Source organism: Eriocheir sinensis, chromosome 49 (genome assembly GCF_024679095.1).
Source record: "Eriocheir sinensis breed Jianghai 21 chromosome 49, ASM2467909v1, whole genome shotgun sequence".
NCBI classification, from domain to species: domain Eukaryota; kingdom Metazoa; phylum Arthropoda; class Malacostraca; order Decapoda; family Varunidae; genus Eriocheir; species Eriocheir sinensis.
In genome coordinates, this window is record NC_066557.1 from 10684663 (window position 1) to 10698973 (window position 14311).

Below are 14311 nucleotides of genomic sequence, written 5' to 3' on the forward strand. Positions count from 1 at the left end.
CACACCTCCACCCAACCAAAGTCTCCTCCTCCTTCTCTTCCTCCTCCTGTTGTTGTTACCGCTGATAGATCAAGTCCTTCTCCTTCCTCCTCCTCCTCCTCTTCCCCCCTCCTTCAACATGAGGGGTTACCTGTACCTTACCTTCGCCCTCCTGGTCCTGGCCGCAGCCTCCACGCAGGTAAAGGGTTAATTAGTGAGGGACACACCTGGGCTGCTGAGAGGGTTGGGATACCTACCTGGATATTTGTGTTTTCTTAGATATTTTAATTACTTTTTTTTTTTTTGCTTCGTTTATTAGTGTTACCCTCATTAGGTATATTATTATCTTTTCCTGTTTGTTTCTTTTGCTGAATGTTTATGCTCTGCTCTGTTTAATGATTACTTTCTGTTTTCTTTTTATTTCCTTTTTTTGTTTTGATTTTCTTTTGTTTGAATTCAATTTTTAATGTTACAAATATCGTTTGGTTTGCCTTTTCCTCATTCTTTATTCATTATTTTGATTTAGATTTTTTTTTGTGTGTTAGTAACTCTTGGTTCTGTATCCTTTAAATAAGTTTGTTTATTTTATTTATTTATTTATTCTTTTATTAGGTTTATTTGGTCTTTGTTTCCTGAAAAAAATACTTCTCTTCATTTTTTATTTATTCATTTATCGTATGCCTTAATATTTTCTGGGTTAGTTCCCTTAATAATCATCTTTTTCCCTTCCTTCCTTTCCTATTTTCTTCCCTCCACTCTTATTCCCTTCCTTCATCTCCATTCTCCTCCTCCTTCTCCTCCTCCTCCCCCTCCTCCTCCTTCTAACCACGGTCTCCTGTTCCTTTTCTTTCTTTCTTCTTTGTTTTCTTTATATTTTTTCTTCTCTTCTCTTCCTTTTCTCCACTATTGTCCCCTACCATTGTATCTTTTTAGTTTCCTGGTGCTACTTCCACATGTATCCTTAGTTGTATAATCACACTCTGTCCTGCCTGGGGGTTGGGATGGCATGCTCCTCCCTTCTCCTTTGTTGTTTACTTGCAACAATAAACTATCAATCAATCAATCACTAGAGTCGGTTCCTCAAGAGCTGGCGGAGATTTTCCTTCAGGGGAGGACTCGCGGGCTTGGCATCGTCGCTCACTGGCTGTCGTATACCAGATCCGATTGCCATATTCTTAAACATTTCCGTGCCCAACCTTACATAGTTCATAAGGCTTTTTAGGAGTTTTGATCCTTTCCAGGGGTAGTTTTATGACCCTGGTGGTAGTTTGACCCTTCTTCTTTACCTTGAACCTAAAAACAAATCAATAGAACCTGAGTGATTTCCTTTTTTGGCCTTTGGAAATAGTTGATGTGGAGGAGGAAGCGTTCAACAATACCCCCTTAAGCTGCGACAATTTCGTTTGGAGTGACATAGCTTACTCTCTCTCGCGCTCTGTTACCTCTTATTAAAATCACTATTGGTATTTAAATGTAGTTATTCTTATAATCGCTCCTCGTTATGGCTATTTATTAGTTTATTACCCACACATAATAGAAACATATTTCAGGATTAATGATCGGACGGACGATGAAAGAAAAGGGAAATTTCTTGCCTTGGGCCAATGTTTACGTTGGACTCCGTGGCATCACTACACATTATGACTAAGCCAGGCCTGAAAATAAACCAAGAAATCTTACAGTAAATGAGTTAATATTAACGAATGACATTGTGTAGACTGTAGCCTAGCAATTTGTAGTGGTAAAAATAATAAAAAAAGGCTAGCTTTAGCAGTCGCTTCAGCCGTTGGGCATTGTCCATGTACGTGCAGCTCCGACTTAGTTTTGTTATGATCGTTGTTTCATATTTATTTATAATAGCTCAAAAGGCACATACTTATCAATAAAGATATTACTGCATTAGGTTTTATCGGTGCAATCGGTTACCTTACAACTCAAAACGGGTTTAGGTAGGAATACAAAGTCAATTTTATGCGCGTTAGAACAAGTTATGAATTGGCCAATGAGCGCGCAGCACCATCACCCAAGCAATGATGCCAAGTCCGCAGGTCTGGTGGAACCGACTATAATAATATTCTCCCCCTTCGTCTCCCCCTTCGCCGCCCCCTTCGTTGCCCTCTTCGCCGCCCCCTTCGTCGTCCCCTTCGTTTTTATATATTTTTTCTTGTCTTCTCTTTCCTTTTCTTCACTAATGATACTCTCTCCCTTCGTCAGGCTCAGAGGAAGACCTGCGGGGAACTCAAGGGTCAGTGCATCAAATATGATAAGTTGGACGAGCAGTGCCTTGGCACCCAAGACTTGACCGCGCACTGCCGAAGCCGTAAGAAGATCTGCTGCCTGCCTCCAGGTGAGTACACAACCAACCTTACGATACCTGTCCCTCACACCTGTTGACGTCTCATTAACTCCATGATTCACGATATTTCTTTTGTTTGTTTCTTTCTTTTGTTTTCTCATTATTTCCTTAGCCTCTTTTTGTTTTGTTTTTTCTCACAGAGTATTCTTTTTTCCCCCTCCTCTATTTTTCCCTCCTCCTCCGCTTCCTCCTTTTGTTTCTTCCCCCGTTTCTTCTTTTCCTACTTTTCTTATCTTTTTTTCCTATACCTATTTTTCCTTTTCCTTCAAAATGACGATCTTCAAACTTTTTCCCCCGTTCTTTCTTTTTTTTTATTTCTCTTACATATCTTTTAAATTATTTTCCTTTTCGCTTTCTATACCGCGATCTTTCTACTTTTCCCCCATTCTTTCTCTTTCCTTTTCTCTCATCTTCTTTCACCTTTTGTTTCCTTTTCTCTTTCTAATTATGATACGTGTATCTTAATTGTTTTTCACCCTTCCCCATCGTTCCTTCTCTTTCTATTCCTCTTACTATTATTTTCTCTCATCTTTCTTCTCTTCTCTTTCTAATCACGACCTTCCTTCTTTTTCCTCCAATACTTTTCTTTCTATTGTTCTTACCTTTTTTCTCAATCATTTTCCTTTTCTCTTTGTAACCACATCTCCTGTTCTCCCCCCGTCCTTGTCTCGCCCAGCCCAAGACGCCGCCGTTGCCACTCAACCATGCACTGCGGGGGCTGGTGCGACAGGTGGTGAGGCAGGTGGAGAGGCAGCAGGTGAGCAGACAGGTGCGCAGGTGGCGGCGGGAGACGAAGCAGGAGCAGAACAGCCAGCAGGGGAAGCAGGAGCAGAAGCAGAACAGGCTGGAGAACAGGCAGGAGAACAAGCAGATGGAGAGCAGCCAGCAGCAGGAGCCGCAGAAGGTGAAGCAGCAGCAGCAGGAGAAGGAGCAGGTCGCCACATTAGAGCAGCAGAGGAAGAAGAACAAGAAGATGGTGATGAAGAGTTTGAAGATGAGGAAGAGTATGACGAAGAAGAATATGATGATGAAAAGTATGAAGATAAGGAAGAGTATGACGAAGAAGAATATGAAGACGAGGAAGGGGTCGACGAAGAATATGAAGATGAGGAAGAAGACGAAGACACCGAGGGATACGAAGAAGAAGGAGAATTAGAAGAAGAGGAAGAAGAAGAAGAAGAAGAGTTCCCACTGGAAGAAGAGGCAAACGAAATTGTGGTGAGAAGTGTGGACAAGAATGGAGAAGACATAGTGGACGGCTTGACACAGAGGAAGGTGAACAAGAACAAGAACAAGAAGAACAAGACAAACAAGAACGAGAAGAACAAGAAGAATAAGACGAACAAGAACGAGACGAACAAGAACGAGAAGAACAAGGCGAACAAGAACGAGAAGAATAACAAGAAGAATAAGACGAACAAGAACAAGACGAACAAGAACGAGAAGAACAAGACGAACAAGAATGAGAAGAACAAGACGAACAAGAAGGAGAACAACAAGAAGAACAAAGTGAGCATGAACAAGGTAGAGAAAGTGAAGAAAACGGAGAACAAGAAGAACAAAGTGAGCATGAACAAGGTAGAGAAAGTGAAGAAAACGGAGAACAAGAAGAAGAACAAAGTGAGCATGAACAAGGTAGAGAAAGTGAAGGACTCGGAGAACAGGGCCACTGCCGAAGGGGAGACTGAATCCAAGGGCCAACGTAAGTAAACAAAGAAAACGGAAAGCAAAGAAAGTGGGATGAGGGTTGACACCGTTCCCATTTTCTTTATTCTATTTACACTCATGAGTTTCTGAATATAAGTAAAGAAAGAAAACGGGAGGTGAAGAAAGCGGGGTGAGGGCTGACATCTTTTCCATTTTCATTTTTTTTTTTTAGAGAGCATTTTTGAAGATAAAGATAGAAAGAGAATGAAAGGTAAAGAAAGTGGGAGAAGGGTTGACAACTTTCCCATTTTTTGTCAAATTATTAATCTTCCATTTTCTCAAGAGTGTTACTGAATATAAAGTTGGTTATTATCTTCCCTATCATCATCATCACCATCACCTTTCACTAGTTTCCCCAAATCACGCCTTTTTAATAATCTAATACACTCGATAACATTTTTTAATAATACAAAGTTGGTTGTTATCCACTATCATCATCACTTTCACCATCGCCCCTTCATTATCCTCCCCAAATCACACCTTTCACCCTCTCCTCGCCCTTCCTTTCACCATCACCCCTTCATTAACCTCCCCAAATCACACCTTTCACCCTCTCCTCGTCCTTCCTTTCACCATCACCCCTTCATTATCCTCCCCAAATCACGCCTTTCACCCTCTCCTCGTCCTTCCTTTCACCATCACCCCATCATTATCCTCCCCAAATCACACCTTTCACCCTCTCCTCGTCCTTCCTTTCACCATCACCCCTTCATTATCCTCCCCAATTCACACCTTTCACCCTCTCCTCGTCCTTCCTTTCACCATCACCCCTTCATTATCCTCCCCAAATCACACCTTTCACCCTCTCCTCGTCCTTCCTTTCACCATCACCCCTTCATTATCCTCCCCAAATCACACCTTTCACCCTCTCCTCGTCCTTCCTTTCATCAGCGTGTCGTCTGGGCAAGAAGTGCAAGAAGGCCAATGGTGTGTGCCAGTCTCCGTGGGACAACTGCAAGGGCCAGATCATTGACGGGGCCTGCGATACTGAAGGATGCGTCTGCTGCGCCCGTAAGTCAGACCCGCGTTCCTAAACATTTCGAGGCTCACACTCCTATTGGATAAGGCTTTGGTAGGCGTTGGTTGGCTGCCACGCTCCCTCTCTCTCTCTCTCTCTCTCTCTCTCTCTCTCTCTCTCTCTCTCTCTCTCTCTCTCTCTCTCAACGTATTTTTCGATGATTAATTCTCTTGTTTTGAGTCCACACACCACCCTCGAGGTAATAGTCTAGGTGGCTTGGCCTGGCTGACCGGCGCGGTGTGAGCGGTGTGACCGTCACCCTACAATAGCCGCTAAATGACTAAATGACTCGTTGTTTTGTCCTCAGAAAGCGAATCTTTTGTAGAATTGTATGGTTGTATATAATTAAATGTATACAGAGTGTTTATAACTTATTTAGAAGCAGTTAACTGTAAGCAGTATGAGGGAGAGAGAGGGTGGCGGCGATGATGTGGCATATCCGCCACTCCCGCCAGCCACGCCGAAGGTGACTTGACAAAATGGGAAGACTGTGGAGATAGTTTGACAAGGCTCCTGTGCCATGAACGTGAAAACATCCACGAGAACCCGACTAACAGCCCTTGTGGCCAAATAGTGGTTGTGGGAGCCAAGAGTGAGTGGGTACATTTGGTTCCTGATCCGTACCTTCCCTCCCGCAGCCAAGACCAAGAAGAAGAAGAACAAGTGCAAGATCCAGAAGGCGTGCAAGAAGAAGAAGGGCAAGTGCCAGCCCGAACACAAGCGCTGCAAGGGCAAGACCAGCAAGAAGGGATGCAAGGGCAAGAACTGCGTCTGCTGCTACAGTGAGTACAGACACCTTCTTGTTCATTTATGGCACGCAAAGATGAGTTACGAAGAGAATGGCTACCTCGTACTATTTCGGTAAACAGTATCTACAAGCCTGACACTTTTTACCAGTCTCATTCTCCTACAGTGAGTACAGACACCTTCTTGTTCATTTATGGCACACAAAGATGAGTTACGAAGAGAATGGCTACCTCGTACTATTTCGGTAAACAGTATCTACAAGCCTGACACTTTTTACCAGTCTCATTCTCCTACAGTGAGTACAGACACCTTCTTGTTCATTTATGGCACGCAAAGATGAGTTACGAAGAGAATGGCTACCTCGTTTTATTTCGGTAAACAGTATCTTCAAGCCTGACACTTTTTACCAGTCTCATTCTCCTACAGTGAGTACAGACACCTTCTTGTTCATTTATGGCACGCAAAGATGAGTTACGAAGAGAATGGCTACCTCGTCCTATTTCGGTAAACAGTATCTACAAGCCTGACACTTTTTACCAATGTCATTCTTCTACAGGGAGTACAGACACCTTCTTGTTCATTTATGGCACGCAAAGATGAGTTACGAAGAGAATGGCTACCTCGTCCTATTTCGGTAAACAGTATCTACAAGCCTGACACTTTTTACCAGTCTCATTCTGCTACAGTGAGTACAGACACCTTCTTGTTCATTTATGGCACGCAAAGATGAGTTACGAAGAGAATGGCTACCTCGTCCTATTTCAGTAAACAGTATCTACAAGCCTGACACTTTTTACCAGTCTCATTCTGCTACAGTGAGTACAGACACCTTCTTGTTCATTTATGGCACGCAAAGATGAGTTACGAAGAGAATGGCTACCTCGTACTATTTCGGTAAACAGTATCTTCAAGCCTGACACTTTTTACCAGTCTCATTCTCCTACAGCGCCAGGGTGAGTGTATGTCATATGTTAGTATTGAGTCGGTCTCACACTACATCTTGACCATTCTTCCTTGTCTCATAGTGTATATTTTGTCATTCTGAAGCTGTTGAATCCATGGTTTGAATATTAGTAGAAGACATATATGACAACAGAAGAGCATTTGGTGAGGTAGGAAACGCGATATGAAAGGGGCATATAGGAAATCTTAACCCATGCATATATGTAGTGCAAAATGATTGAGGGGGGGAGGGGGGAAATAATTAGAAAATAACTTTGACTTGTGCCAGAAACAGTGATTGAGCAGACTCCTTCAAAACGCAGCAATGGATACCCCTTTCCTATATTAGTCAATTAAAGGAAGGACTTCCAGCACCACCGAATAGGAAGAAGGAACCTAAAAGAAATAGCTCATAGGAAGGAAGGATAAATAGAGAATGGAGAGCAGAAAGCTAGACATGGCTGAGAAAGGACAGAAATGATAGAACAATGAATAAAGAATGAAGAATAGAACAGGAAACTAGAAAAGACTGAGAAAATGCAGAAAGGATAGAAGGATAAATTCAGAATGGAAAATAGAACAGGAAACTAGACAGGGCTAAGAAAGACGGACAAAAAGAAAGATAGATAAGTGAAAATCCAAATACAATTAGAAAATATAAATGAATAAAAAAAAATTAGACAAGCAGAAAACTACGTAGACAAAACTCAGAAAATAAGACAAGGAAGAAAGGATAATTATATGTAGGAAAAAAAACACATTACGAGAAAGAGAGAGAGAAACTGACAGCCAGAGAAACAAGGACTAGAAAGCAGAAAAGAGAAATAGAGAGAATGACAGCTAAGGATAACAAAGAATAGACAGATGAAAAATAGTGAAATAGCAAGCAAAACAACTAGTGAATAGAAACAACACACTCAAACAGATGCACACACTTGTAAAACTAATAAAAAGGAAAGAAAAAATGAAACAGAAAAGCAGTGAATAGAAATAAAGCACACAAAAAGGCACGCTTGAAAAACTAATAAAATGAGAGGAATAATAGAATGAAAGGAAATAAAAAAACAAAGGAGCCAGGACCACAGTTTGCACCACCACCACCACCTTCACCTCACACCCACAGAGAAGAAGAAGTGCAGGCAGAGCGACGAATGCGCCAAGCTCACCGGAAAATGCCAGAACAAGAAGAAGACGTGCAGCGGCTGGACCTCTGAGGACGCGTGCAAGGGCAAGAACTGCGTGTGTTGCATCGGTGAGTGTTGCTCAAAACATGCAGTGTTGAAATATAGACTGAGTAATAATGGAGTGTTGTAGATATCCAGTATTGCTTTTAGTGTTGCCAAGTTACCTCTCTTTGCACAATAACATACCCTTACCCTCACCACCACCTTGGTCTCAATCCCACAGATGAACCCGAGGTGTGCGACCAGTCAGAGGAGTGCACCAAGGTTGAGGGCCAGTGTCAGAGCAAGGATAGCGAATGTGCTGGTTGGGCCATTGAGGAGAAGTGCACTGGAGACAACTGTGTGTGTTGTATCGGTAAGTATCGCTGCGTTTACGATGTTGTCTTGGAGTCAAATACAGTTGAAGATTCAGCTTAGATCAGATTACAGTTTCAAATACAGTTTTTTGCTAGGTTTCTCAGCAGTAACATTCTATATTAGATAGGTTAGGAAAAACAAAACTGGATAGATGAGGGCATACAAAACTAAATAAAATAAAACATACAAACTAGATAGATAGAAACAGAGAACTGATGAAAAAAGGAAGAGATGATAAAATATGTAGCCAGTATCATTTGCATCCTCCTTATCACCACCACCACCACCCTGTCTCCCGCCTACAGATGAGCAGGTGGTGTGCGATCAAGCAGATGAGTGTGAGAAGATCAAGGGCGTTTGCCAGAGCAGGTCAAGCAAGTGCGATGGTTGGGCCATTGACAACATGTGCACCGGTGATGACTGTGTGTGTTGCATCGGTAAGTGTTGTCTGACTCTACAGTGTTGCCTTTCGTAGAGATAAAATACTACAGTCACAGATACATTTAAGATCGAATTGGTTTCAAATACAGTTTCTCCTGAGGCCTTTGAGCAGCAACATACAAACCACCACCACCACCACCACCTTCACATCCCACCACCATCACCACTTTTACCACCACCACCGCCACCTTTGCCTCCCACCCACAGATGAGCAGGTGGTGTGCGAACAGTCCATGGAGTGTGAGAAGATCCACGGCAAGTGCCAGGACAAGGACAGCGAGTGCCACGGCTGGGCCATCGACAAAGTGTGCGAGGGTGAAAACTGCGTGTGTTGCATCCGTAAGTGTTGCTCAGAATACTGTGTTGCCTTCTTTAGAACAATACTTATACAGTTTTTCATTAGATCTTTGAGCAGCAATATAGCCATACACACAAAGATTCATTAAAACAATACAGGTCAGAGTGAATGAAATATTAAAGTATGCTCTCAGACACAGAATTGATAAAAAAGAAAAAAATAACGAAACAAGGAGCCAGAACCACAACTAACCTCCACCACCCCTCCCTGCACCCCCCCTATCCTACCACCACCTCCTTGCCTCACGTGACCCCACAGATGAGGAGCCAGTGTGTGAACAGTCAGTGGAGTGTATGAAGATCAAGGGCCAGTGTCAGGGCAAGAAGGCAGCATGCAACGGCTGGGTCATTGAGAAAGTGTGTGACGGCGAGGACTGTGTGTGTTGCATCGGTAAGTGTTCCTAGTCTCTAGTGTTTTCTTTTTACAGTAAGGGAGGCAGTTCAGGGCAAACTCAAAGAAGGAGGGTAGGCTAGAAGTGTACCCTCTTTAGAAAAATGCCAATACACTTGTTCTTTGTTATAATATATAATGTAAAACTGTAAAAGACCTGCAGCTAAGGAAGATAGAAGAGTAGGTATATTTTAGAGGCTGGTAAAGCAGTGATTGATGAGGTCAGTGTTTCTTTCACAGCTGATTCTATTTTTTTCTTATAATGTAATTTTCTTTCAAACAGATGAGACAACAACCACCACAACCGCAGCACCCACCACCACCACCACAGCACCCGTCACCACCACCACAGCACCACCACCACAGCACCCACCACCACCACCACAGCACCCGCCACCACCACCACAACCGTAGCACCCACCACTACCACAACAGCCGCACCAACAACCACCACCACCACTACTACAACCACTACCACTACCCCAGCACCAACCACCACCACCACAACCACCACCACAACCCCCACCACTACCTCTACTAGCACCACTACCACAAGTACCACCACCACCACGACTACCACCACCACCACCACCACCACTACTACCACCACTACTTAAAAGTCAGGAGTGTGGTGAGGAGGGGAACAGAGTGTGGCACAGCAGGGTCCTGATGTGCCGTGGCAGGAACGAGAAGCGGACGAGACACATGGATTTATTTTAGAAGTACAAAAGTAAAAAGAGAAAAAAAGGAATCTATGGCGGAGTATTGTATCTTAAGGACGGATCAGCTGTAGTCTGCATCCCCTCCTTGTTTTCTCCGTTGTTTGTATGGGAGTGTATTTTATTTAAGGCGTATGTTGTTTGATACTTTGATTAGTCTTATTACATACTCTGCACCTTGCTGAGTTTGTTGGTTATTTTATTTTGTATTTATTTATCGTATTGTTTTCTTCTGCCTGTAAAGCTTTGTTGATATTCTGAAATATATTTATTTGCAAATCTGCACTGCATCAATAGTTGTTTTCTTTATTTATATGCATTCCTTTATTTTACATTCATCAAATGGAGAAAATGAGATTATTATTCAGATTTAACACACACACACACACACACACACACACACACACACACACACACACACACACACACACACTGCTCCGGTAGCTCAATTGGTTAGAGTACTGTGCTGCAAGGCTTTACGGTCAGACCAACGGCGGTTCGAGCCCCATTCAGGCCGGATTCTTTCCGTTGACTAGGAGTGGTTACTGTTCCCCCTGGAACAAGGGGGATGGGGTGTATGGTGTGTGAGGTCCTGGGAGCACCCATAGATCGACTATAATGAGTATGCTTGCTCATGTCGGGAAGGTACTTGCTGGCGATTTCGAGTCCAACTCGTGATCAAGTCGTGGTGAACTACACAGGCAGTGCTGAGTAGTTTATTACTGTTTTACTCCTTTAATCTCATCTCCTTCGGCTTCCTCCCATTATCCCTCCTACCATCTCCCTCCCCTCCTTCCCCCTTCGTCTCCCTTCCTCTATCCCTCCTACCATCTCCCTCCCCTCCTTCCCCCTTCGTCTACCTTCCTCTATCCCTCCTACCATCTCCCTCCCCTCCTTCGCCCTTCCTCTATCCCTCCTACCATCTCCCTCCCCTCCTTCCCCCTTCGTCTCCCTTCCTCTATCCCTCCTACCATCTCCCTCCCCTCCTTCCCCCTTCCTCTATCCCTCCTACCATCTCCCTCCCCTCCTTCCCCCTTCGTCTCCCTTCCTCTATCCCTCCTACCATCTCCCTCCCCTCCTTCCCCCTTCGTCTCCCTTCCTCTATCCCTCCTACCATCTCCTCCCTCCTTCCCCCTTCGTCTCCCTTCCTCTATCCTCCTACCATCTCCTCCCCTCCTTCCCCTTCGTCTCCCTTCCTCTATCCCTCCTACCATCTCCCTCCCCTCCTACCCCCATTGCCTCCCTCCTCTCCATTTTCCTCCCTCCTACCCCCTCCACCACCCTTCATCTACCTCGCCTTCCATCTTCCACCCTCTTACCCCTTTCCTCCTCCTCTCTCTCAGTTACGCTTGACTGAGGTCTGGGCAGCATGTGGGTAATCTTTCGCCACGCGGTGATGGCTTGAAAAATCAGCGTGTTTCTGTGGGATTCGAACCTTGGTCCACGGGCTCACCACACCCGCACTGACCACTGGGCCACCGCCATTATTTTTATCTGCTGTCAGTTCATATATCTTTATATTTATCTACTTATCCATCTGTCTTTATATCTACCAGTTCATATATGTTTTTTATGTATTTAAAGTTTTACTCTTATATTTCATTACTTTTTCTATTCCTTTGTTTTTCATCGATATCTATCTACTTACCTATTAATTTGTCTGTACACACCTGGTTTAATCATCTGTATCTTCTATGCATATATTCTTATATTGACGTTGCTTAGGTCCGTGATACCCACTATATTTCCTATTATAACATTAACAACTTCAGCTCTCATATGTTTCCCATAGTTTTCTCCTCATGACATGAGAAACTCACCCAAGAAGAGTGAACAACCCCATAAAACTACCTCGTATCGTGTTAAAGCCGCATATTCAAGCCACTAATGTAACTAACTACCGCAGGTCTCCCGTTCACCCAAGTGTGGAACTCTGCGGTATTTACTTTGCATGTTTCACTTAACATTCCAAACCAACCCTTTTTCTGCGAGTTTCACTTAACCCTCTCCTCTCGTGCACCATAGGTTTCAATAAGTTTTCTTTTTCCATGTCTGTAGAATCCTTTCTCTGGCCGGCTACAGGGAGTTTATCCGTACGCCAAAGCATTTTGTTTCTCAGTCACTTTTCACCCACAAAGACTGCACTCATCCTCATAAATAATCTAACATTGGCTTCGTTATTAGTTGTAGATTTTCATGACAAAAAAATACAAAACAACAATTTATACGTCCATTTATGGACGCAGAATAAAGTGATATTAGAATTTTCCAAGGATTCCTATTCTTCCTTCAGATTTCCGATACGCCAGTTAGCACCATGAGATAGCCGCATGGCCGCGACGCGGAGCGCGAAGGGTTCAAAGCTCACAGCAGTGAGAGGAAGCGTCTGACTGGTACGCCGGTATGACGGAAACTGCGTTTGTTTTTGCCTCGCGGTCAGAGCCACGCCAGTGGAGCGGATGGCTAATAGTTCATTTGAGTGAGGCTGAGGAATCGCGTTCAACGAGATAATGACGCTATTGGCGTGAATATAAGTATTTCAAAATAAAAAAGAATTTCCCATTCACACTATTGCAAATTGGCGAGAAAGTGCGCGAGAGGGTTAACATGCCTTAGCAACCCTTTTCCTTTTTTTGGTAGTACTAATGGTAAAGCAAGAGGTGTATACTGCTGTTGGGGTGTTGCTTCTTTGATCAGCTCTCTTTTTGTATGTGTGTTTTCATTCTTTTCGTGATAGGTTGAGATGTTTCCCGTGGCTCGCGTGCGTCTGTCTGTGTGTGTGTGATTCACCCACGGCCTGATCATGAGCTGAACTCGTCATTGCCCACAAGTGGCCTACCCTTCCGATTAGAGCAAGGCTCATTAGTCTGTCTCTGTGTACTGCCGGGACCTTCACACACCCCATTCCCCTTGCTCAAGGGGGACAACAACCGCTTCTTATGAGTGGGAAAATCCCTGGCCTGAGTGGGACTTGAACCTCCGCCTGCCAGACCGTGAAGCCTGGCAGAACAGAGCTTTACCACTGAGTTACGGAGCGGTGTGTGTGTGTGTGTGTGTGTGTGTGTGTGTATATATATATATATATATATATATATATATATATATATATATATATATATATATATATATATATATATATATATATATATAATTCACACAGGCTGATCATGAACTTGGCTCGCAATTGCCAGAAAGTACCTCCCAACCTGAGCAAGCTCCTTATACTCTATCTCTGGATACTGCCAGGACCTTTAGTGTGTGTGTGTGTGTGTGTGTGTGTGTGTGTGTGTGTGTGTGTGTGTGTGTGTCATAAAAAAACACTGATAATTGTTCTCGATGTAGTAAAGCATCGTGGCGTCGAGCGATATAAACAAATGAGGTGAAAGTGATGATGAAGATGAACAAGGTGAGGGTGACGAAATTGAAGGTGGAGGGCCTACAGGAGCCTTCGTGCCAGCAGAAAGGTGATGAAGGGGTGGGGGGCGAAGGGGAGGGGGCAGCGCCTGAGGGGAAGGGTGGCTGTGAGGTGGGAGGTGATGTTGGGACACTGACGGTTTTGTCACGTGAGGGGGGCGGGGTGGTGGTGAACTTGGAATGGTCGACGACGTTAAGAAACTTCTTCAGGTACTTTAAGATTCCCCTTGCAAGAGCTCAATAAGCGTTAAGCGTAAGGGCTAGTTTGAGTCATCTGAGTTCGTCTCTCTCAAGGGCGGAATTATTTTCGTAGCGCGTCGCTGAACTCTCTCCAGTAATTCAATGTCCGTCCTGTAATTAGGGGGCCTGAGCTGTACCGCATACTCGAGGTGGGGTCTTGTCATCGAATCACACAAGTATAACATTGCTTCCGGCGTATTACGGTTGAAGGAAAGGAAAAATAAGGGATGATGAAGAAATGGGAAGGTAGAGGGAGGAGAAAAATGGACTGGAAAGGAAAATAAATGAAAGTAAAGTAAATGAGAGCAAAGGAAAATTAATGAGAGGAAGACTGAAAAGTTAGAAGAAAGTAAGGCAATGGAAGAGAAAGGAATGGAAAGGAAATTGGTGAAGGGAAAGAAGAGAAAGGGAAGATAAAAGGAGAACGAACAGAAAGGGAAAAATACTAATGTTAAAGGA

At 43.7% G+C, this 14311-nt stretch overlaps 1 protein-coding gene across 1 annotated transcript in view; it reads left to right on the forward strand.

Moving 5' to 3' along the window:
* LOC126981637 (cell death abnormality protein 1-like) overlaps positions 1-14311 on the forward strand; it is an 83494-nt gene continuing 69183 nt past the window's right edge. The window contains exons 1-10 of the mRNA XM_050833074.1: positions 1-178; positions 2194-2326; positions 3012-4037; positions 4934-5053; positions 5699-5842; positions 7873-8001; positions 8157-8288; positions 8596-8727; positions 8939-9070; positions 9348-9479. Of these exons, the coding sequence (XP_050689031.1) occupies positions 119-178; positions 2194-2326; positions 3012-4037; positions 4934-5053; positions 5699-5842; positions 7873-8001; positions 8157-8288; positions 8596-8727; positions 8939-9070; positions 9348-9479 (2140 nt within the window). The 5' untranslated portion in view covers positions 1-118. The remainder of the gene's footprint in view (positions 179-2193; positions 2327-3011; positions 4038-4933; positions 5054-5698; positions 5843-7872; positions 8002-8156; positions 8289-8595; positions 8728-8938; positions 9071-9347; positions 9480-14311) is intronic.